Genomic DNA, 25,579 nt, shown 5'->3' with positions numbered 1-25,579 from the left:
GGAGACACGAAAGGTGGGTGGTAACAGTTGCCCTGATTGTATGGACCAGCCATAATGTTAAGTGTGTAACAGTACAGACACAGAGGGCTAATGGAGGCATAAAGCATGTGGGAACATGATGCGGGGAACCTGGTTATGGTAAAACTTTTGGCTGTGCCACACAGGGATAGATTAGGTTAATCTGTTGGGGTGATAGGCCAGTCTGAATAAATGCGTTTTCAGGGCACGCTTAAAATTGTGGGGATTGGGGACTAATCGTATTGACCTGGAAAGTGCATTCCAAAGAATTGGCGCGGCACGTGTAAAGTCTTGGAGACGGGAGTGGGAGGTTCTGATTATTGAGGATGCTAACCTCAGGTCATCAGCAGAACGGAGGGCGCGGGTAGGATGGTATACAGAAACAAGGGAGGAGATGTAGGGTGGTGCTGAGCCATGGAGGGCTTTGTGGTTGAGGGTAATAAGTTTATACTGGATTCTGGAGTGGATGGGTAGCCAGTGTAATGACTGGCACAAGATCGAGGCATCGGTGTAACGATTGGCGAGGAATATGATCCTGGCTGCAGCATTCAAGACAGATTGGAGAGGGGAGAGTTTGGTAAGAGGGAGACCGTTTAGAAGAGAGTTACAATAGTCAAGACGAGAAAGAATAAGAGAAACAGTAAGAGTTTTTGCGGAGTCAAAAGTAAGAAAAGGTCGAATTCTAGAAATGTTTTTGAGGTGCAGATGACAAGAGCGAGCCAGTGATCGAATATGGGGGGCGAATGAAAGCTGGGAGTCAAGTATGACCCCAAGACAGCGGGCATGTTGCTGGGGAGTAATAGTGGAACCACACACAGAAATGGCAATGTCGGGTGTAGGTACATTAGTAGCGGGAGGAAACACAAGGAGTTCAGTCTTTGACAGGTTCAGTTTCAGATATAGTGAGGACGTGATATTAGACACAGCGTTTAGACAATCGCCGGTGTTTTCTAGAAAGGCTGGCGTGATGTCAGGAGAAGAAGCGTATAATTGGGTGTCATCAGCATAGAGATGGTACTGGAAACCAAATCTACTGATTGTTTGACCAATAGGGGCAGTGTACAAGGAGAAGAGGAGGGGGCCTAGAACCGATCCTTGAGGAACCCCAACAGTAAGGGGAAGGTGAGAGGAGGAGGAACTGGCAAAAGATACAGTAAAGGAGCGGTCAGAGAGATAGGAGGAGAACCAGGAGAGAACGGTGTCCTTGAGGCCGATGGAGTGGAGCATAGTGAGGAGGAGCTGATGATCCACAGTGTCGAATGCTGCAGAGAGATCCAAGAGAATTAGCATGGAGTAATGACCATTTGATTTAGCTGTTAGTAGATCATTAGAGACTTTAGTGAGGGCAGTTTCAGTGGAGTGTAAAGAGCGGAAACCTGATTGGAGAGGGTCGAGAACAGAGTTTTCTGAGAGATAGCGGATAAGACGGGAGTGGACCAGGCGTTCCAGGAGTTTAGAGATGAAGGGAAGATTAGAGACAGGTCTATAGTTAGCGGCACAGTTTTGGTCGAGGGATGGTTTTTTAAGTAGTGGATGTATGATGGCATGCTTAAATGAGGAGGGAAAAATACCAGAAGAGAGAGAGAGGTTAAATATTTTAGTTAGGTGAGTGGTGACAGCAGGGGAAAGGGGCTGGAGGAGATGTGACGGAAATGGGTCACTGGTGCAAGTGGTTGGGCGAGAAGATGCAAGGAGCCTGCTTACTTCTTCTTCTGTGACTGGTTCAAAATCAGAGAGTGAGCTAGATGCAGTGGGGGAGGGAGGACAGTGCATGGTATGAGGGGATTGGGAGATAATTTCCTGTCGGATCTGGTCAATTTTTTCTTTGAAGTAATTGGCCAGATCGTCAGCTCGGAGCTCCGTGGTTGGGGCCTGTACTCTTGGGTTGAGTAGAGAATGAAAAGTGTCAAAGAAACGTTTCGGAAAATTGGACAGTGAGGTGATGAGGGTGTTGAAATAGGTTTGTTTGGAGAGGTGAAGGGCAGTGTTGTATGTTCTAAGCATAAACTTATAATGGATGAAATCTTCGGGTAGGTTGGATTTTCTCCACAGATGTTCGGCGCACCTGGCGCACCGCTGCAGGAAACGTGTTTGCAGGGTGTGCCAGGGTTGTCGCTGTCTTTGTCGTGTTCTATGTATAGGGGGTGCAAATTCATCCAGGGCAAATATTAAGCATAGATGATGTTATAAACATTCACCAAATTCAAAAACCAAATCCAAAGTTGTTTTTTTTTTCATGTGCCTTTGTAATACCTGAAGATCATAAAACCAAAACCCCTCTGCTTACATTCAGCTGCAAGTCCGGCATGGTGGGAGCCGCTGATCCCGGCTGATTACCGCTTTCACATCATTATACTGCTCCTACGTCTCTATGGATGTGACACGTGCACCCGAAGCTCAACGCAAAAATCATCTGCTCACAGCCACTTGAGCACCAAAGAAGAATGTCCTGCACCATGGAGGACACATTTACCTGCGCACAGGATACTTCCTGTCTGCATTATTGACTGACAGAAGTCCTACAAATCCTTGTATTCTGCTGTCAGTGACCATAATATCACTATTGCCTGCGCAGACCCCGCACTGCTGGGATGCCGGAGCAGGGCGCCAACAAACCCCAGAGCTTGTAAGAATCTCTCTGATTAGAAAATCCTCCGGTCCCCGCAGTACGATGAGGGTTGTACTCCCACTTTTGGTCAGTTTGGGGATTTTATTAGTTTTTCAATATAATCATCTTTTGCACCATTCTCACTTCTCTGCATCTCTTCGTTTTTAGGCTGTACCCGAAACTGCCGGCATCAGATTCCCAGACTTCAAGTCGGCTGGTGTGACGCTGCGCAGCCAGAGGGTAAGGTATAGTATGGCGCCATTATTGTACAGAGGAGACAACATCAGACTCTGCCTGTAGTCCTAGTAGCGGAGGATGAGACCCCCACTCTCTGCCTGTAGTCCTAGTAGCGGAGGATGAGACCCTCACGCTCTGCCTGTAGTCCTAGTAGCGGAGGATGAGACACCTACGCTCTGCCTGTAGTCCTAGTAGCGGAGGATGAGACACCTACGCTCTGCCTGTAGTCCTAGTAGCGGAGGATGAGACCCTCACGCTCTGCCTGTAGTCCTAGTAGCGGAGAATGAGACACCTACGCTCTGCCTGTAGTCCTAGTAGCGGAGGATGAGACCCTCACGCTCTGCCTGTAGTCCTAGTAGCGGAGGATGAGACACCTACGCTCTGCCTGTAGTCCTAGTAATGGAGGATGAGACACCCACACTCTGCCTGTAGTCCTAGTAGCAGAGAATGAGACCCCCACTCTGCCTGTAGTCCTAGTAGCGGAGAATGAGACCCCCACTCTGCCTGTAGTCCTAGTAATGGAGGATGAGACACCCACTCTCTGCCTGTAGTCCTAGTAGAGGAGCATGAGACCCCTACACTCTGCCTGTAGTCCTAGTAGCGGAGAATGAGACCCCCACTCTGCCTGTAGTCCTAGTAGCGGAGAATGAGACCCCCACTCTCTGTAGTCCTAGTAGCGGAGGATGAGACCCCCCCACTCTGCCTGTAGTCCTAGTAGCGGAGGATGAGACCCCCCCCCCACTCTGCCTGTAGTCCTAGTAGCGGAGGATGAGACCCCCCCCCCCACTCTGCCTGTAGTCCTAGTAGCGGAGGATGAGACCCCCCCACTCTGCCTGTAGTCCTAGTAGCAGAGGATGAGACCCCCCCGCTCCCTGCCTGCTGTCCTAGTAGCGGAGGATGAGACCCCCACTCCCTGCCTGCTGTCCTAGTAGCGGAGGATGAGACCCCCACTCCCTGCCTGTAGTCCTAGTAGCGGAGGATGAGACCCCCCCGCTCCCTGCCTGCTGTCCTAGTAGCGGAGGATGAGACCCCCACTCCCTGCCTGCTGTCCTAGTAGCGGAGGATGAGACCCCCCCACTCCCTGCCTGTAGTCCTAGTAGCGGAGGATGAGACACTCACTCTCTACCTGTAGGCCTAGTAGCGGAGGATGAGACCCCCACTCCCTGCCTGCTGTCCTAGTAGCGGAGGATGAGACCCCCACTCTCTGCCTGTAGTCCTAGTAGCGGAGGATGAGACCCCCCCCCGCTCACTGCCTGTAGTCCTAGTAGCGGAGGATGAGACCCCCCCCCGCTCACTGCCTGTAGTCCTAGTAGCGGAGGATGAGACCCCCCCGCTCCCTGCCTGCTGTCCTAGTAGCGGAGGATGAGACCCCCACTCCCTGCCTGTAGTCCTAGTAGCGGAGGATGAGACCCCCACTCCCTGCCTGTAGTCCTAGTAGCGGAGGATGAGACCCCCACTCCCTGCCTGTAGTCCTAGTAGCGGAGGATGAGACCCCCCCACTCCCTGCCTGTAGTCCTAGTAGCGGAGGATGAGACCCCCCCGCTCTCTGCCTGTAGTCCTAGTAGCGGAGAATGAGACCCCCACTCTCTGCCTGTAGTTCTAGTAGCGGAGGATGAGACCCCCACTCTGCCTGTAGTCCTAGTAGCAGAGCATGAGACCCCCGCTCTCTGCCTGTAGTCCTAGTAGCAGAGCATGAGACCCCCGCTCTCTGCCTGTAGTCCTAGTAGCAGAGGATGAGACCCCCAATCCTGAACCCTTGTTAGCAGGAAGTACATTGTCAGGGCTGGTTTGCATGTTTGCCACCTTGGCAGTGAAGTGGTTAAATCTATAACATGGGCGCCGCTCGGCCTAATAGAGTAGAGATGACACGAGCCGCGTTAGATCGAGTTCTCCTGCTTAAAATGCTTTGCATTTGTGCACAGAAGTCGTGATTGTGCCGGGCTGACAGATGGACATGGTCACCGACCGGTACGGGGACACTGAAGGTAGCGGGCGCGGTGTCAGCACTTATTAATATTCCGCTGCTGACAGTGGCCAGTTGATTAATTAGCGGTGGAGAATCTCCGCAGGATGATGAGTCTGAGCTGAGAGCAGCGCCCTGGTCGTCGTGCTGCCGCCCTCTCGTCGTCGTCCCGCCACCGCCCTCCCGTCGTCGTCCCGCCGCCGCCCTCCCGTCGTCGTCCCGCCGCCGCCCTCCCGTCGTCGTCCCGCCGCCGCCCTCCCGTCGTCGTCCCGCCGCCGCCCTCCCGTCGTCCCGCCGCCGCCCTCCCGTCGTCGTCGTCCCGCCGCCCTCCCATCGTCGTCGTCCCGCCGCGCCCTCGTCGTCGTCGTCCCGTCCCCTGCTAATAATGATTGAGGCCGGACTGCGTCGTCAGTGGCTCCTAAAGTCCGACCTCCGCTCACCTTGGAGGGCGGCGCTCAGGAACTGCAGGAAAGCTGCACCTCGGACCTGCACACGAGCACTCGGAGTGAACGCTCACGGCCATGACACCGAGGGGCAGCTTCCACTTCACATCCCCCCGTTGTATCGCCTCCATCTTGATGCTTGCGGTGCAACCCCTCTGAGCGCCTCGTTATTATCTTGATGATTGAGTGCTGCTCCGGAGGTGATGAAACGCACTACCGAGACCCGTCTATAATGTCTATGGCTTCCAATCACGGAGATGCCATCGCTTATAATCCAGCAGCCCGGGAACCTGTGGAGGGCGATATTGCTGCTGCGCGTGACGCTGCCATATACAAATGATCGTCACGTCTTATAATGTAGCAGGCTGGGATCTGTGATCCTTCTCACCTGTCACTGAATGTCAGCACCTGCTTCTGCCCGGCACTCCTCTGCAGCAAGTAGATCTGCCTGTCCATGTATATTATATAGTGCCGTCACTGGACACGCCGATGTGAAGTGCTCACGTGTGGTGACGAAGCATTACTACCGATACAAAGCAATTCCAAATATTCTACATGGATGTGTAATCCCACTGTCTGCATCAGTCACCAGTAGAGGGAGCTCTCTGCGTACCGCCTGTACATGCCCTGCAGTCACCACTAGAGGGAGCTCTCCTCATACATCCTGTACATGCCCTGCAGTCACCACTAGAGGGAGCTCTCTGCATACAGTCTGTACATTCCCTGCAGTCACCACTAGAGGGAGCTGTCTGTATGCAGTCGGTACATTCCCTGCAGTCACCACTAGGTGGAGCTCTCTGCATACAGCCTGTACATTCCCTGCATGCAGTCACCACTAGAGGGAGCTCTCTGCCTACAACCTGTACATTCCCTGCAGTCACCACTAGAGGGAGCTCTCTGCATACAGCCTGTACATTCCCTGCAGTCACCACTAGAGGGAGCTCTCTGCATACAGCCTGTACATGCCCTGCAGTCACCACTAGAGGGAGCTCGCTGCATACAGCCTGTACATTCCCTGCAGTCACCACTAGAGGGAGCTCTCTGCATACAGCCTGTACACTCCCTGCAGTCACAACTAGAGGTTGCTCTCTGCATACAGCCTGTACATTCCCTGCTTTCACTCAGTGACATTGGAAGGAGACGTCTGTGATCAGTGATTTTCACGTCTTGTCACAGATTCGCTTGGATTTGGGTCTGGACGGTGACTGCGCCGTTCACACACAGGAATATGCTCTCATCTAAACCCTCCATTGTAACTCTGGCAGGATGTTGAGGGTCGTTGTCCTGCTGGAAGGTGAACCTACAGCCCAGTTTCGCGTCTCCTGCAGCCTCTAAAAGGTTTTCCTCCAGGAGTGTCCTGTATTTAGCTCCATCCATTATCCCATCACCTCTGACCAGATTCCCTGCCCCTGCTGAAGAAAAGTCTCCCGACAGCTGGATGCTGCCACCACCATGTGTGACGGTGAGGATGGTGTTTTCAGGGTGATGTGCAGTGTTAGTTTTCCATCACATAGTGTTTTGCATTTAACCCTCCGTCAGGAACAATATTCGCACTAAGTCGTAATGGAACAATGTGCCTGTCAAGCGCAGGCTAGAAAAATGCCTAGAATATCTAATTTTCTCAATTTAAGTGATCTAAAAGTGATCAGAGACCTTCATAGGGATGTAATAAAAGAGACTACACATTATCAGGTGCAAAACAAACCCATTTACTCAACATAAAAGTAATAACTTTGATATACACAAATTTCAAAACTCCTGTGAAGCACACTTTCATTTGTAAGAAAATCTGCCTTATTTATATGAAATATCCACAAACCTTTCTCTATCCATTCATAAAACAAGCTAAATAAACAATAGTAATGACTAAAAACATTACATACCAACCTTATAAAGTGTAAGGTGTTCGGGACCAATGAGCCTGAGAAGCCAGCACAGCTATATCTTCCTTCCTGAAGCGCTGCAGACCAACTGTGGTTTCAGGTTTCACACAGCAGCTAGAGCCAGGAGACTATCTAGAGGGAGGGGGTTTCCTGAAAATCTGGTGAGAAGGGAGAAATGAAAGTAGAAGAGCTGCGCCTGTCAGATCCATTGTTCCTGACGGAGGGTTAACCCACAAAGTTCTCCTTTGGTTTCCTCTGATCAGAGCCTCTTCTCCCCCATGCTCGCTGTGCCCTACTTGGGACTTCTTATGGCTTTCAGAAATGGATTCTTCTTTGCTGATCTTCCATAATGGACAGATTTGTGGAGTAAAAGAATAGTGAGATGGCTATATAACTCGGAGGAGGTGCGCAGTGCAATGCTCGGACTGGCTGAGTTGTACAGCCTTCTGGAGGTGATGGGTCATTTAGGATTTTATTTAGGGGCATCAGACCACATGGGGCTGAATACTAATGCACAATGTCAGAATGTGGACTGCTCGGTTTCTCAGCGGTTAATGAGTAGGCACTGGTGTCGGTTAATGAGTCGTCTGTCGGCCCAGTTTCTCGGGTTTATGATTTCTGCTGGCGGGCCAGTTTCTCAGGAGTTAATGAGCTGGTGGCCGGCGGTGTGGTCGCCCCGTGTGGCTCCGGGTGTTTGGGTAACGGCGCTCACCTCCAGATCGGGGCGCTGGCTGAGTAATAGACTGCTCATTTACTCCTAATCCATTCTGCATCGAGAGCAATCGGCCTCATCACTCTTGTAGATGAATCGCCGCGGCCGGCTACATTCTACAGATATTAGTCTGACGGCCGCCGCATCAATCACAACATTCTCTTAATGATGGCAAAATTAAAATCTACTCTGCGCCCAGGAGCCAATGAAGTCTCTCCACGCGGAAGAGAGCGCAGCGCGAAGAGGAAAACTTAGTGCAAAGATTAATTGCTTGTGGTGAGAGGGCGGAGGAACGAGACGCTCCGAGTGCTGTGTGTGACGGGTCACAGGCAGAGGGGTCGCGGTGTGCGCAGGGTTGTGGCGTGTAACAGGTCGCCGTATGTGATAGGTTGCCAGTGTGCACAGCCGGACGGGTCGCGGCGTGTGACGGGTCGCCAGTGGGCACAGGCGGACGGTTTGCAGTTTGTGACGGATTGCCGGTGTGCACAGGCGGACAGGTCACAGATTGCCAGTTTGCACAGGTGGACACGTCGGCGGTTTGCACAGGCGGACGGGTCGCGGTGTGTGATGGGTTGCCAGTGTGCACAGGTGGACAGGTCGCGGTGTGTGACGAGTCACCAGTGTGCACAGGTGGATGGGTTGCAGTTTGTGACGGATTGCCGGTGTGCACAGGCGGACGGGTCGCGGTGTGTGAAGGGTCACCGGTGTGCACAGGCGGACGGGTCGCGGTGTGTGAAGGGTCACCGGTGTGCACAGGCGGACGGGTTGCGGTGTGTGAAGGGTCACCGGTGTGCACAGGCGGACGGGTCGCGGTGTGCACAGGCGGACGGGTCGCGGTGTGTGAAGGGTCACCGGTGTGCACAGGCGGACGGGTCGCGGTGTGTGAAGGGTCACCGGTGTGCACAAGCGGACAGATCGCGGTGTGTGAAGGGTCACCGGTGTGCACAGGCTTACGGGTCGCGGTGTGTGAAGGGTCACCGGTGTGCACAGGCTTACGGGTCGCGGTGTGTGAAGGGTCACCGGTGTGCACGGGTGGACAGGTCGCGGTGTGTGACGGGACACCGGTGTGCACAGGCGGACGGGTTGCAGTTTGTGATGGATTGCTGGTGTGCACAGGTGGACGGGTCGCGGTGTGTGAAGGGTCACCGGTGTGCACAGGCGGACGGGTCGCGGTGTGAAGGGTCACCGGTGTGCACAAGCAGACGGATCGCGGTGTGTGAAGGGTCACCGGTGTGCACAGGCTTACGGGTCGCGGTGTGTGACTGGTTACCGGTGTGCACAGGCGGACAGGTCGCGGTGTGTGACGGGTCACCAGTGTGCACAGGCAGATGGGTCTCGGGGTGACGGTCACTGATATGCACAGGTGGATGTTTCGCCCTTATCGTTCTTCCTGGTTCTGCCAGAAATTATCTCGGGCCGGGTCCGGTCTATTGTGAAGAGTCCTGGCGGTCTCTAATGAATCTGTTCGTGTTCTCATCACTCCGATCTCTGCTCGCTGTCAGTAACTTTTTTTCTCCTTATATCCATAGAGATGATATTTCTCACAGCTGATGGGTTGTTGCAGTGTGTCAGTGCAGAGCTCTCAGCCTGGGCTTGTGCTCTGCAGGGTTTCCCGCACATCCATCCATCCATCCATCCATCTGCCGTAATGGTTCCACTCACTGACAAGCAGCAGAGCTCTTGAGAGAGACCACGAAGCCCAGAGGAGTACGGAGGTGAAGGTTTCTGTACAGATGTCTGCCGCCCGCTAGCCGAGGCTGACCGGACCGCAGCGTTCTGTCAAGAGCCCCAGTGATTAATAATAATTATTTTTCTCACTTATAAAGCGCCATTGATTCCGCAGCTTTACAGACATCATAATGACTGTCCCCATCGGGGCTCACAATCTACATTCCCTATCAGTCTATGTCTGACGCGTGAGAGGAAACCGGAGAACCCGTAGGAAACCCACCCAAACACGGGGAGAACATACAAACTCCCTGTAGATGTCATCCTTGGTGGGGTTTGAACTCAGGAATCCGTCAGTATCTGATCCCTGGGGGGTCCGAGCTGCACCCCCACATTGCTCTTCCTACGGTGCAGGGGACCCCACAGATCCGTCTGCTCTGAATGCAGTTTCCCCCGTACTCAGATGATTTGCGCTTTCCTTCTGAGGCCACAGGACGGTGCCGGTCGTCTTGGATGGCGATGAGTTGTTCCAGTCTTGCACAATCGCAGGTAACGAGGTTCTGCCTGTGCTGATTACCCGCCATACACCGCGCTGTCTCGTCCGGCCGCTCCGTGGCCGTTTACTCCTTGTCTAATTATTCACACGGCGCTAGTCCACCGAGCTTTGTAAGAATCAAAGTGGCAGCCAGTGGCGGTGAATAGGTGCCGGCGTCTCCGTGGCCTTGTGATGCTGCGGAGATTGGGGCTGCGGCGTGAGCTGTGATCTTCTGCGGGTAATTCCTAGGTAACTAGTGCCTGATAAGTGATCCTATTTTTACTTGTCATTTTTAATGAGTACGGGTAATTCGTGTTGCCGCCACGTTTGGCGCCTCCGGCTCCCGCTGCTTTCTGCTCTGCCGGCTTACTCCTTGCTCCTGTCTTTTGTGGGCTTTCGGACGCACTTCTGTGTCGAGTGTAACTTCTCGCCTCTTTGTTATATCACCTGCTAAATGAATCCCCACTGCTCGGGGGGCGCCGGCGGTGCGCCGGAGAAAGAGCGTCCTGCCCTAGAAGGATTAGAAGAAAAACTCCGCTAAATGGGAACGCGGCATCAAAGGCAGCCATTGTACACGAGACATCCTGCGAGTGAGCGCGTTTCATCTTCATTCCACTGCAGGAAGTAGTTTTGTGAATCCGGAGAGGTGAACTTTATCCCCCGCTCCTCTTTGTTAGCGCTTAGTTTGCTGCAGACAATTGCAAAAATGGGATTCCTGGTCGGCCGGCGGCACAATGAGGAGCGCGCCCACCCTTCCCTCGTCGGTGTCAGGCCCGTGTCCCCCCAGCGTTGCCCCTTCTCCCCCGTTCCCCCGCTCTGTAGATTTCCTTTCTACCTTTCTTCCTTTCATTCCGTCTCGCTTTTCTCCGCTCTATAAAAAGCGATCCGTCTGCCTTTTGAACTAGGAATCTGCGAGTGAGGCCTAACCGAGAGCTGTGTGGCTCCTTTCTACCTTTGTGTTTGCAGATGAAACTCCCCAGCTCAGTTGGACAGAAGAAGATTAAAGCTCTGGATCAGATGCTATCGGAACTCGGAGTAGGTGAGTTTAGAAAAAAAAAGAAGGGCGCCAGAAGTGGAGGGAGGAGGGGTGCGGAGAGAAAGCGGCCCGCCGCTCTTTTGTAGTGCCGATGGACTGAGTGTGTTATTATCCACTAATACAGAGAGTTTGCAGAGCGCGGTGCACAATCCGTCTGATCTGCAGCCGCACGCGTTTCCTTTCTCTTCTGCTATTATCAAGTGCAGCGTCAGAGAGGAAAATGGCACGATACTACGGTGATACGCTGCGCCGGGGGAGGGGAATCATCCGGGTGCTGCATGGGTGCATGCCGGCGAGAGGATGGGGCATGTTCGGATCTCCGATGATGGCATCTGAGCGAGAGAGTTACATAATGAAAGCTTCAGTCTGCTCTCTAATGTCCTTCAGTCCACCATGTTCAAAATCTCTGCTTGCTGCCAGTGAATGGGAACCGGCAGTTTCCACCCAGGAGTTTCGCAGCCTTACAGACACATCTGTGGTTCTGGAGCATCTTTTCTCAGAACTGGAAGTTATGGCTTTCCTCTGCTATTCCTCCTGGAAACATAAAGTGACAGCTGGGACTGTAATCTTAGAGGAGCCTCAGTGCTGACCATGCCGTTGGCTGGACACGCCCCTTTGACATGAATGGCGACACCCAGTTGTCACTTTATTGCTAGATTTGTAGAAAGAATTTGCAGAGTTATCAAGACGGATCCAGGAGAGCAGACGGCGCCCGTCCTAGTCCTGCTCTCACGTGCCAGGCGCGTTAGTGTGTCGGTGCAGTGCGGCTGTGAGTGCGGGTCCTGGACTGCACAGCACTTCCTGCTGTTTCCTGTCTGCACGTTTCCACATCAGGAACCCGGCAGCTGTGTGAGCAGGATCGGGACAGCGCGGGGCTCCGTTCGCAACCGTCCCTTCACTGTCCTCTGTCGTCAGGACGGGCAGCAATGATGTCGCTGACCGGTGGGATGTGTTTTTGTCGTCTAAGTTGTGCAGCAGTAGTTGGCGACCTAATTCCCCAGAAAGACAGTGCGGCAGTGCGTGGCGGGCGAGCGGCAGTGCGTGGCGGGTGAGCGGCAGTGCGTGGCGGGTGAGCGGCAGTGCGTGGCGGGTGAGCGGCAGTGCGTGGCGGGTGAGCGGCAGTGCGTGGCGGGTGAGCGGCAGTGCGTGGCGGGTGAGCGGCAGTGCGTGGCGGGTGAGCGGCAGTGCGAGGCGGGGAGCGGCAGTGCGTGGCGGGTGAGCGGCAGTGCGTGGCGGGTGAGCGGCAGTGCGTGGCGGGTGAGCGGCAGTGCGTGGCGGGTGAGCGGCAGTGCGTGGCGGGGAGCGGCAGTGCGTGGCGGGTGAGCGGCAGTGCGTGGCGGGTGAGCGGCAGTGCGTGGCGGGTGAGCGGCAGTGCGTGGCGGGTGAGCGGCAGTGCGTGGCGGGTGAGCGGCAGTGCGTGGCGGGGAGCGGCAGTGGGACCTCGTCCTTCTGAGTGATCTTCTATTAGCAGAAAAGCTGCCCAGCACATCCCCACTAGTGTGACAGCTGCCACCTCGCATAACAATTCTAGAAAATACAAAGCTGCCTCTGATTTCTATTAAAGCAGAATATGGTGTCAGGAGCGAGAGAGAAAGACGCGCTTCTGTCCGGACCCATCTCCACGCCAGGGACGACCCCCTGAGACGTATGTAACGTGTGTCCTGGTCTCCATATGACTGGTTACTCCTGATTCTCCACAGATCTGAACCCGATGCCAACGGAGGACATAGTGCAGATGTTTAATGAGCTGCGCAGCGATCTGGTCCTGCTCTATGAGCTCAAGCAAGCCTTCTCCAACTGCGAGTACGAGCTGCAGATGCTTCGCCATCGCTTCGAGGCTTTGTCTAAAACTGGAAACACCATTGCCACCACTGTGTCAGCAGACAGCGCCAGCGGGGACGGTCCGACACCTGTCAGCATCGATGAGATCAAACTGGAGGTGAAGGACGCCATCATAGATGTGGTGGGGGCTCCACTGACCCCCAACTCAGTGAGTATACCATACCCTGGTGGGAGAGGGTGCCGACGACATAGGACGGGCAATGGCAACAGTATTATAGTAATTACACTACTGTACATAGGGGGCAGTATTATAGTAGTTATATTCTTGTACATAGGAGCAGTATTATAGTAGTTATATTCTTGTACATTGGAGCAGTATTATAGTAGTTATATTCTTGTACATAGGAGCAGTATTATAGTAGTTATATTCTTGTACATAGGAGCAGTATTATAGTAGTTATATTCTTGTACATAGGAGCAGTATTATAGTAGTTATATTCTTGTACATAGGGGCAGTATTATAGTAGTTATATTCTTGTACATAGGAGCAGTATTATAGTAGTTATATTCTTGTATATAGGGGCAGTATTATAGTAGTTATATTCTTGTACATATGAGCAGTATTATAGTAGTTATATTCTTGTACATGGGAGCAGTATTATAGTAGTTATATTATTGTACATAGGGGGCAGTATTATAGTAGTTATATTCTTGTACATAGGGAGCAGTATTATAGTAGTTATATTCTTGTATATAGGGGGCAGTATTATAGTAGTTATATTCTTGTATATAGGGGGCAGTATTATAGTAGTTCTATTCTTGTACATAGGAGCAGTATAATAGTAGTTATATTCTTGTACATAGGAGCAGTATTATAGTAGTTATATTCTTGTATATAGGGGGCAGTATTATAGTAGTTATATTCTTGTACATAGGGGCAGCATTATAGTAGTTATATTCTTGTATATAGGGGCAGTATTATAGTAGTTATATTCTTGTACATTGGAGCAGTATTATAGTAGTTATATTCTCATACATAGGGAGCAGTATTATAGTAGTTATATTCTTGTACATAGGGGCAGTATTATAGTAGTTATATTCTTGTACATTGGAGCAGTATTATAGTAGTTATATTCTCATACATAGGGGGCAGTATTATAGTAGTTATATTCTTGTATATAGGGGGCAGTATTATAGTAGTTATATTCTTGTATATAGGGGGCAGTATTATAGTAGTTATATTCTTGTACATAGGAGCAGTATAATAGTAGTTATATTCTTGTACATAGGAGCAGTATTATAGTAGTTATATTCTTGTATATAGGGGCAGTATTATAGTAGTTATATTCTTGTGCATAGGGGCAGTATTATAGTAGTTATATTCTTGTATATAGGGGCAGTATTATAGTAGTTATATTCTTGTACATTGGAGCAGTATTATAGTAGTTATATTCTCATACATAGAGGAGCAGTATTATAGTAGTTATATTCTCATACATAGGGAGCAGTATTATAGTAGTTATATTCTTGTATATAGGGGCAGTATTATAGTAGTTATATTCTTGTACATAGGAGCAGTATTATAGTAGTTATATTCTTGTATATAGGGGGCAGTATTATAGTAGTTATATTCTTGTGCATAGGGGCAGTATTATAGTAGTTATATTCTTGTATATAGGGGCAGTATTATAGTAGTTATATTCTTGTACATTGGAGCAGTATTATAGTAGTTATATTCTCATACATAGAGGAGCAGTATTATAGTAGTTATATTCTCATACATAGGGGGCAGTATTATAGTAGTTATATTCTTGTATATAGGGGGCAGTATTATAGTAGTTATATTCTTGTACATAGGAGCAGTATAATAGTAGTTATATTCTTGTACAAAGGGGCAGTATTATAGTAGTTATATTCTTGTACATTGGAGCAGTATTATAGTAGTTATATTCTCATACATAGGGAGCAGTATTATAGTAGTTATATTCTTGTATATAGGGGGCAGTATTATAGTAGTTATATTCTTGTATATAGGGGGCAGTATTATAGTAGTTATATTCTTGTACATAGGAGCAGTATAATAGTAGTTATATTCTTGTACATAGGAGCAGTATTATAGTAGTTATATTCTTGTATATAGGGGGCAGTATTATAGTAGTTATATTCTTGTACATAGGGGCAGCATTATAGTAGTTATATTCTGGTATATAGGGGCAGTATTATAGTAGTTATATTCTTGTACATTGGAGCAGTATTATAGTAGTTATATTCTCATACATAGGGAGCAGTATTATAGTAGTTATATTCTTGTATATAGGGGGCAGTATTATAGTAGTTATATTCTTGTATATAGGGGGCAGTATTATAGTAGTTATATTCTTGTACATAGGAGCAGTATAATAGTAGTTATATTCTTGTACAAAGGGGCAGTATTATAGTAGTTATATTCTTGTACATAGGGGGCAATATTATAGTAGTTATATTCTTGTACATAGGAGCAGTATTATAGTAGTTATATTCTTGTACATAGGGGCAGTATTATAGTAGTTATATTCTTGTACATAGGGGCAGTATTATAGTAGTTATATTCTCATACATAGAGAGCAGTATTATAGTAGTTATATTCTTGTATATAGGGGGCAGTATTATAGTAGTTATATTCTTGTGCATAGGGGCAGTATTATAGTAGTTATATTCTTGTACATTGGAGCAGTATTATAGTAGTTATATTCTCATACATAGGGAGCAGTATTATAGTAGTTATATTCTCATACATAGGGAGCAGTATTATAGTAGTTATATTCTTGTACATAGGGGCAGTATTATAGTAGTTATATTCTTGTATGTAGGAGCAGTATTATAGTAGTTATATTCTTGTACATAGGAGCAGTATTATAGTAGTTATATTCTTGTACATAGGAGCAGTATTATAGTAGTTATATTCTTGTACATAGGGGCAGTATTATATTAGTTATATTCTTGTACATAGGAGCAGTATTATAGTAGTTATATTCTTGTATATAGGTGTCACGGGGTCCTTCTCTGGTATCACAGAATCAACAGAGCAAGCGAAGAGTGAACAATTCCAAGACCTTTATTCAGGCAAAATACGAAAAGGTCCATATTCAGTCCACCACACAAAGGATAAGATAGTCCAGAATAAGAATGCAGTCCAATAACAGGATAAAATGTCCAAGGAAACGAGATTCCAAAACTCTAGCACCAGAGGATAAAATGGGTCCTTCTCTCTGAAATGCAGTCTTTACACGATCCTGTCCACTTCGGAACTGACTTGCCCAGCTCTTGTTCTCCCCCGACCCCCTTCCTTGTCCAGGGAAAGTCAAACCAGTTGGGGCGGTTTCCAGGCCCCCCAGAGGAGAACAAAGGGCCTTAGGGATTAATGCACTACAGGGGGGGTCATCAAGAGACAGATACAGTGAGGCTGTAGACTTAAAATGTAATAAGAAAAACACTGGGATTGTTAAAAATAGGAATATACAAAAAATGACATCCACATAGCATATCACACCATCACAACCTCTCCCCCCCCATAATAAGTGAGCACGCCATGAGGTCTACACAGACCTCTGGCTTGCTCACTTCAGTCCACATTGCTCAGTTATTTATAGTTCCTTGTACAGTGGCAGGGGTAGGTCGACCTGGGGAGCCTATGGTTCTTCTTGTCGAGACAGTCCATCTGCGTTCTGGTGTTGGCTTCCCCGCTTGTATTGGATGGAGAAGCTGTAGGGTTGTAAGGACAAGCTCCACCGCAGCAATCTTCCATTGTCCCCTGATACGCGATTCAGCCATGTGAGGGGGTTGTGGTCTGTAACAATTGTGAAGTCTCTGCCATACAAGTAGGGCTGCAATTTTTTTAGCGCCCATACGATGGCAAGGCACTCCTTTTCAATAGTGGCATAGGCAACTTCCCGATCCAGTAGTTTCCGACTGGCAAAAGCAACAGGATGTTCTTCTCCGGCGGCGTTCACTTGTCTAAGTACTGCCCCAATCCCAAAGGTGGATGCATCTGTCTGCACGAGGAACCTGCGTTTATAATCCGGGGCAGCCAAGACAGGAGCAGTGACGAGGGCAGTCATTAACGCTGAAAAGGCATCCTCGCATGCCGTCGTCCACGTCACATTCCTAGGCATGTTCTTGCGGGTCAGGTCGGTTAGGGGCTTGGCCAAGGTGCTGAAGTTAGACACAAATTTGCGATAGTAACCAGCAGTTCCTAAAAGTGCAAGTACCTGCTTTTTAGTCTGGGGCCTACACCAGTTGCTAATGGCTTCCACCTTGGCAGGCTCAGGCCTTAGGGTCCCACCCCCTACTCTATGCCCGAGGTACTGCACCTCAGCCATCCCTATTTGGCACTTACCAGGGCGAATGGTCAGTCCTGCAGTAAGGATACAGTCCAGCACTATACCCAAGTGTTTAAGATGTTCCTCCCAGGTTGTGCTAAAAATGGCGATGTCGTCTAAGTAAGCACAGGCAAAGTCCTGACATTGTTGTAACAGTCGATCCACCAGTCTCTGGAAAGTAGCGGGGGCAGTTTTCATCCCAAAGGGCATTCCCAGGAACTCATAAAGCCCAAATGGAGTAATGAAGGCTGAGCGCTCCCGAGCGTCCTCCGTTAGGGGCATCTGCCAGTACCCCTTGCTCAAGTCTAACGTGGTCACAAATTGGGCTCTGGCCAGACGATCCAATAGATCATCAATCCTGGGCATGGGATAAGCATCACTCTTGGTGGCATCATTTAGTCGTCTGTAATCAACGCAGAATCATGTTGTACCATCCTTCTTGGGGACCAGGGCGACAGGAGAGGCCCAAGAACTGTGAGATGGCTGAATAACTCCCAGTTGTTTCATCTCCTCCAGTTCGTTCTTTATCATGCCTTGAACAGCCTCTGGAACCCGGTAGGCAACCTGCTGGATGGGGCGTTGTCTGGGGGTTTCCACATGGTGACTGGTGAGAGTAGTCTTCCCCGGCTTTGAGGAGAAAGCAGCAGCCCTCGGCCTTAGTACGGCGACAATATCGTCCTTTTGTATATCCGATAAATGGGAGCCCAGGGGCACTTGTTCCAGTGATCCTCCCGCTTGGGCAACCTGGAGGAGATCGGGGAGATACTCGTCGGCGGCGGTATCACTAGGGGGGTGGCAGACAGCTAGAACAGGCAGAGATCGGTCGTGGTAGTCTTTCAGCATGTTAATGTGGACGGTTTTCTGTCGTCGACCGCTAGAGTCCAGGGCAAAAACATAGTGTCATTAAATTTTCTTGACAACCTGGTAAGGGCCTTCCCACACTGCTTGAAGCTTGTTGGCAGGGGAAGCAGTAATCATGAGCACTTGCTGTCCTTCCATAAATTCCCGGTTCCTGGCATTACGGTCATACCAGGTTTTTTGTCTGGACTGGGCTATTCGCTGATGTTCTTTAGCGAAGGTAGCTAGCTGGGCGAGACGGTCTCTGAGCTCTAGAACATAGGGAACGATGGGCATTCCGGTATCTGAGATGTCTCCCTCCAAATGTTCATTCAGAAGAGTGAGAGGCCCATGGACCTTCCGGCTAAACAGTAGTTCGAATGGAGAGAACCCTGTGGACTCTTGGGGAACCTCCCGATAGGCGAAGAGGAGATGTGGCAGGTACTTTTCCAGTCTTTCTCAACGTCAACAGAAGCCCTCAGCATATTTTTTAGGGTTCCATTAAAGCGTTCACATAGTCCGTTGGTCTGCGGGTGGTATGGGGTGGTGCAAATGGCTCGAACACCACAGGTATGCCATAGGGACTGGACCAGATCTGACATGAACTGAGTCCCTTGATCCGACAATATTTCACTAGGAAACCCTACCTGGGTAAAGATGGTAACAAGGGCCTCGGCTACCTTTCCTGCTGTAATACTGGACAGGGCCACAGCTTCAGGATACCTAGTGGCATAGTCCACCACGGTCAGGATATATTTTTTCCCTGACCTGCTGGGGTGGGCCAGAGGACCTATGATGTCGACGGCTACACGTTGAAATGGTTCCTCAATTATGGGCAGGGATTGCAGGGGTACCTTATGTCGAGCTCCTGGATGCCGCATTCGCTGGCACACATCGCAGGTGCGGCAATAATGGGCTACCGACTGCGAGACGCCCGGCCAGTAAAAACTTTGGGTGAGTCTCTTTTCAGTCCTTTTTCTCCCTTGATGCCCAGCCAAGGGGATGTCATGGGCCAGTTGAAGTAGCTGTGCCCTGTACTTCTGAGGGACAATGAGTTGCCTGGTCGTTGCGTCAGGGTTGCCCTGGTCACTGCCCTTTGTTACACGATAATACAGTCCGTTTTCTCGAGTGAAGCCATCCCCATTATCTCCCATGTGCCCAGTTTCTACCTTTCGCCTGAGGGCTGCTAAGGTAGTGTCACCCTCTATTTCTCTCCTAAACTCCTCTCTGTCCCAAGACTCTCCCAATGTAGTAGCAGCGAAAGTATTGCTTACCGACTCTGATGCGGTTCGTGGTGGTTTCTCCCCGGTGGGGTCCGGATGACGTAGTGCTTGAAGGGCCTGTAGTCGGGTGACTGCTCCCACAAATTGGCACTGTAACTCCCCAATATCGTTCCCAAGGAGGATATCTGCAGGAAGTCCTCCCATAACTCCAATCCAACACAGTTTTTCTCCACAACCATAATCCAGACGCACAGAAGCTCGCTGTATATATTTGCGGGCACCGCCCGCCAGGACAATGGGAATTCCCGGACCCTGGTAAATTGCCTCGGGTCGAACCACACGGGGGTCAGCGATAGTCAAGAATGCCCCCGTGTCTCTAAATCCTGACACTTTGTATCCATCAATAAAGACATCCTGCAGGTGGCGTTGCCGTTGCTCTGAGTAGCTAAAGGACAGAGGCCGGAGTCCGTACACTCCAGGAGGGGTATCTATGGTGCCGTGGTCGGTGGTCCACTCTGGTGGGGGTGGTGGTAGCTCCTCCTCAGGTGTGGTGGAGTGTACAAGATGCACTGGACGAGGTGGGGCTGCGTGGGGCTCCCTCCGAATCCTGGAGGGACAGCCAGACTGCAAATGTCCAGGTTGCCCACACCCATAACACCTCCTCTCTGTGATACCCCCAGGTCGTGGTCGGAACCGTTGGGGCCTAGGATTGTGAGCCGTGATTGTCATCGGCTTGCGACTAGGTGGAAGGGCAGATATAATTGGAGGGGGACGGGGCGCGGGAGCAGGCCGTGGTTCATTGTCCAGAAGCCGCCTCCATTGCGGCCGGATAGTAAGGGCTTCATCGGCCAGGGCTGCAGCTCTATCCACGGTACACGGCGTGCGCTCCCGGACCCATTCCCGTACCTCTGCAGGGCACTTGGCAAGAAATTGTTCTATAAGGAACGCCTGTATAACATCTTCCACAGTAAAGGCGTTTTCTGCTTCCAGCCATCTCCGACATGCCTCGGACATCTTATGTGCATACATCCTAAACGATCCCCCTGTGGTGCATGGGAGGTCTCGGAACTTGGCCCTATATGAGTCAGGGGTGATAGCATGGTAATCCAGGATTGTCCGCTTTACAATGTTATAATCCCGATTCCGCAGTGCATCAATGGTTCGGTAAGCCTCCGCCATGCTTCCGTTCAGGAGCCCCACTAACAAACGCATCCAGCTAGAGAGGGGCACCTCCATCACAGCACACTGCTGCTCAAAGTCCTTGAAGAACCCCTCCACATCTCCGGAAGCCTCATCAAATGGCTTAAACTCTGTCCGGGTGATCCGTACAGGCTCCCGGATTGTTGGGGTTACACTCCACATTGCCTTACTCCCTTTTTCAAGCTCCATTGCTTCCTGTCTCCGCTGTGCCCGGCGGGCAGCCTCCTCCTTGTACTCCTGAGAGACGCCGGGGCCCAGAACCGCCATCTCTTCTTCATACCACACCAACCACTGGCTTTTCTGGATGGGGATCCCTGTCTCCAGTGCTCAATCTTCAGACATCTGGGAGGAGGTGGCCGGGCTAGCGCCCACCAGTAGATCGATTAACCCCTTCACCCCCAAGGGTGGTTTGCACGTTTATGACCGGGCCAATTTTTACAATTCTGACCACTGTACCTTTATGAGGTCATAACTCTGAAACGCTTTCATGGATCCCGGTGATTCTGACATTGTTTTCTCGTGACATGTTGTATTTCATGTTAGTGGTAAAATTTCATTCAAATAACTTGCGTTTATTTGTGAGAAAAACGGAAATTTGGTGAAAATTTTGAAAATTTCGCAATTTTCCAACTTTGAATTTTTATGCCCTTAAATCACAGAGATATGGCACCCAAAAAACTTGATAACTAACATTTCCCACATGTTTACTTTACATCAGCACAATTTTGGAACCAAAATTTTTTTTTGTTAAGTTATAAGGGTTAAAAGTTGACCAGCGATTTCTCATTTTTACAACACCATTTTATTTTTACGGACCACATCACATTTGAAGCCACTTTGAGGGGTCTATATGATAGAAAATACTCAAAAATGACACCATTCTAAAAACTGCACCCCTTAAGGTGCTCAAAACCACATTCAAGAAGTTTATTAACCCTTTAGGTGCGTCACAGGAATTTTTTTGAATATTTAAAAAAAAAATGAACATCTAACTTTTTTTCACAAAAAAAGTACTTCAGGTTCAATTTTTTTTATTTAACCAAGGGTAACAGGAGAAATTGGACTGCAAAAGTTATTGTGCAATTTGTCCTGAGTACGCTGATACCTGATATGTGGGGGGGAACGACTGTTTCGGCGCATGGCAGAGCTCAGAATAGAAGGAGCGCCGTTTGACTTTTTCAATGCAAAATTGTCTGGAATTCAGATCGGACGCCATGTCACGTTTGGAGAGTCCCTGATGTACCTAAACAGTGGAAACCCCTTACAAGTGACCACTTTTTGGAAACTAGACCCCCCCAAGGAACTTATCTAGATATGTGGTGAGAACTTTGAACCCACAAGGGCTTTACAGAAGTTTATAACGTACAGCAGTACAATTAAAAAATCATATTTTTTCCACAAAAATGATCTTTTCACCCCAATTTTTATTTTCCCAAGGGTAACAGGACCCTAAAAGTTATTGTGCAATTTGTCCTGAGTACGCGGATACCCCACATGTGGGGGTAAACCACTATTTGGGCGCATGGCAGAGCTCGGAAGGGAAGCAGCGCCATTTGACGTTTTTGGCTGGAATTGAGATCGGACACCATGTCGCGATTGGAAAACCCCTGATGTACCTAAACAGTGGAAACCCCCCACAAATGACACCATTTTGTAAACTAGACCCCCTAAGGAACTTATCTAGATGTGTGGTGAAAACTTTGAACCCCCCAGTGCTTCACAGAAGTTTATAACGCCCGGGCGTGAAAATAAAAAATTCGTATTTTTTCCACAAACATGATCTTTTAGTCACCATTTTTTTATTTTCCCAAGGGTACCAGGAGAAATTGGACCACAAAAGTTGTTGTCCAATTTGTCATGAGTATGCTGATACCCCATATGTGGGGAAAAAACTACTGTATGGGCACACGTCGGGGCTTGGAAGGGAAGTAGTGACGTTTTGGAATGCAGACTTTGATGGAATGGTCTGTGGGTGTCATGTTGCCTTTGGAGAGCCCCTAATGTACCTAAACAGTGGAAACCCCCCACAAGTGACCCCATTTTGGACACTAGACCCCCCACGGAACTTATCTAGATGTGTGGTGAGCACTTTGAACCCCCAAGTGCTTCACAGAATTTTATAACGCTCGGGCGTGAAAATAAAAAAATCATTTTTTTCCACAAAAATGATATTTTTGCCTCCAATTTTTTATTTTCCTATGGGTAACAGGAGAAATTGGACCCCAAAAATTGTTTTGCAATTTGTCCTGAGTGGGCTGATACCCTACATGTGGGGGTAAAACACTGTTTGGGCGCATGGCAGAGCTTGGAAGGGAAGGAGCACCATTTGACTTTTTCAACTCAGAATTGGCTGGAATTGAAATCAGACGCCATGTTGCATTTGGAGAGCCCCTGATGTGCCCAAACAGTGGAAACCCCCAATTCTAACTCCAACCTGAACCCCAACACACCCCTAACCCTAATCTCAGCCCTAACTCTAGCCCTAACCCTAGCCCTAACCCTAATGGTAAAATAGAATTAAATACATTTTCTTTTAGTTTTATTATTTTCCCTATCTAAGGGGGTGATAACGGGGGGTTTGATTTACTATTTATGGCGGTTTTTATGTTTGGCGGCTGTCGCACGCTAAAAGACGCTTTTTATTGTAAAAATAGTTTTTGCATCACCACATATTGAGAGCTATAATTTTTCCGTATTTTGACCCACCGAGTCATGTGAGGTCTTATTTTTGCGGGACGAGTTGACGTTTTTATTGGTACCATTTTCGGGCACGTGACATTTTTTGATCGCTTTTTATTCCAATTTTTGGGACGCAGAATGAACAAAAACCAGCGTTTCATGAATTTCTTTTGGGGGGGGTGCGTTTACACCGTTCCGCGTGCGGTAAAATTGATAAAGCGGTTTTATTCTTCGGGTCAGTACGGTTACAGCGATACCTCATTTAGGTCGTTTTTTTTATGTTTTGTCGTTTTTATGCAATGAAAACTATTTTATATTAAAAGTAATTATTTTTGCATCGCTTTATTCTGCGAGCTATAACTTTTTTATTTTTTCGCTGATGATGCTGTGTGGCGGCTCGTTTTTTGCGGGACAAGATGACGTTTTCAGCGGTACCATGGATATTTATATGCGTCTTTTTGATCGCGCGTTATTACACTTTTTGTTTGGCGGTATGATTATAAATCATTATTTTTTGCTTCGTTTTTTATTTTTTAAGGGGTTCGCTAAAGGGGTTAACTAATGGGACCGTTTTATAGGGCGGGTCGTTACGGACGCGGCGATACCTAATATGTGTACTTTTATTGTTTTTTTTTGTTTTTTTTTTATTTTTCAAAAAATGGATTTATTTGGGGGAATATTTTTTTTTTTTTTTTTTTTTTTTAATTTATTTGGCGATTTTTTTTTAAATTTTAACACTTTATATTTTTTTTTTTTTTTTACTTTATTAAATAGTCCCAGGTGGGACATGACTGTTCTGTGACAGATCGCTGATCTGTCACATCACAGATCACTGTGACAGATCAGCAATCTGTCACAGGCAGTGCACAAGGCTTCCTCATGCCTGCGTTTTGCAGGCACTGAGGAAGCCAGCTTCCTGCAGGCCCCCGAAGGCCCCCGTCGCCATCTTGGATTCGGGGGCCTGCAGGAAAGGAGCCCCCGGCAGCAGCGCTGCACATTGCGCTGCCGTGGGGGGCTCAGGGAAGCAAGGAGGGAGCCCCCTCCCTGCCGATGCTTCCCTTTAAACCCCGGTACACCGCGATCATGTTTGATCGCGGTGTGCAAGGGGTTAACGTGTCGGGGGCGGTCCGTGACCGCCCCTGACACATTGTGCCGGGTGTCAGCTGTGATAATCAGCTGACACCCGGCCGCGATCAGCGGCGCTCACCACGTGGGCGCCGCTGATCGCGGTAGACGTACTATCCCGTCCATGGGCATAGGGGCCCGGGTCCCATGGACGGGATAGTACGTCGGATGTCAGGAAGGGGTTAAGGCCTCTTTAGTCAGTCCCTGGTAGTTCAGGCCCAGGTCTCTGGCTCTCTCCTGTAAACTGCATACAGTCCAATTTCTGTCCTCACTCTGTGTGTGGTTCTCCATTGGGTTACGCTCTGTTGATCCCACCGCTGCCACCAGTTGTCACGGGGTCCTTCTCTGGTATCACACAATCAACAGAGCAAGCGAGGAGTGAACAATTCCAAGACCTTTATTCAGGCAAAATATGAAAAGGTCCATATTCAGTCCACCACACAAAGGATAAAATAGTCCAGAATAAGAATGCAGTCCAGTAACAGGATAAAATGTCCAGGGAAACGAGATTCCAAAACTCTAGCACCAGAGGATAAAAGGGATCCTTCTCTCTGAAATGCAGTCTTTACACGATCCTGTCCACTCCGGAACTGACTTGCCCAGCTCCTGTTTTCCCCCGACCCCCTTCTTTGTCCAGGGAAAGTCAAACCAGTTGGGGCGGTTTCCAGGCCCCCCAGAGGAGAACAAAGGGCCTTAGGGATTAATGCACTACAGGGGGGTCATCAAGAGACAGATAGTGAGGCTGTAGGCTCACGATGTAATAAGAAAAACACTATGAAAATAACTGGAATTGTTAAAAATAGGAATATACAAAAAATGACATCCACATAACATATCACACCATCACAATAGGGGACAGTATTATAGTAGTTATTTTCTTGTACATAGGGGCAGTATTATAGTAGTTATATTCTTGTACATAGGGGGCAGTATTATAGTAGTTATATTCTTGTATATAGGGGCAGTATTATAGTAGTTATATTCTTGTACATAGGGGCAGTATTATAGTAGTTATATTCTTGTACATAGGGGCAGTATTATAGTAGTTATATTCTTGTATATGGGGCAGTATTATAGTAGTTATATTCTTGTACATAGGGGCAGTATTATAGTAGTTATATTCTTGTACATAGGAGCAGTATTATAGTAGTTATATTCTTGTACATAGGAGCAGTATTATAGTAGTTATATTCTTGTACATAGGAGCAGTATTATAGTAGTTATATTCTTGTACATAGGGGGCAGCATTATAGTAATTACACTACTGTACAT

At 48.8% G+C, this 25,579-nt stretch overlaps 1 protein-coding gene across 1 annotated transcript in view; it reads left to right on the top strand.

Moving 5' to 3' along the window:
* DMAP1 (DNA methyltransferase 1 associated protein 1) overlaps nt 1-25,579 on the top strand; it is an 88,417-nt gene that overhangs the window by 34,402 nt on the left and 28,436 nt on the right. Inside the window, exons 8-10 of the mRNA XM_073544955.1 lie at nt 2,795-2,866; nt 11,034-11,106; nt 12,804-13,093. Coding sequence (XP_073401056.1) covers nt 2,795-2,866; nt 11,034-11,106; nt 12,804-13,093 — 435 coding nt within the window. The remainder of the gene's footprint in view (nt 1-2,794; nt 2,867-11,033; nt 11,107-12,803; nt 13,094-25,579) is intronic.

The sequence above is a fragment of the Dendrobates tinctorius genome, unplaced genomic scaffold (genome assembly GCF_039654945.1).
Source record: "Dendrobates tinctorius isolate UK_male_01 unplaced genomic scaffold, ASM3965494v1 ptg000138l, whole genome shotgun sequence".
In the NCBI taxonomy this organism is placed as follows: Eukaryota; Metazoa; Chordata; class Amphibia; order Anura; family Dendrobatidae; genus Dendrobates; species Dendrobates tinctorius.
Note: the sequence above shows the minus strand (reverse complement) of the source record. Positions and strands in the feature narration are given on the sequence as shown.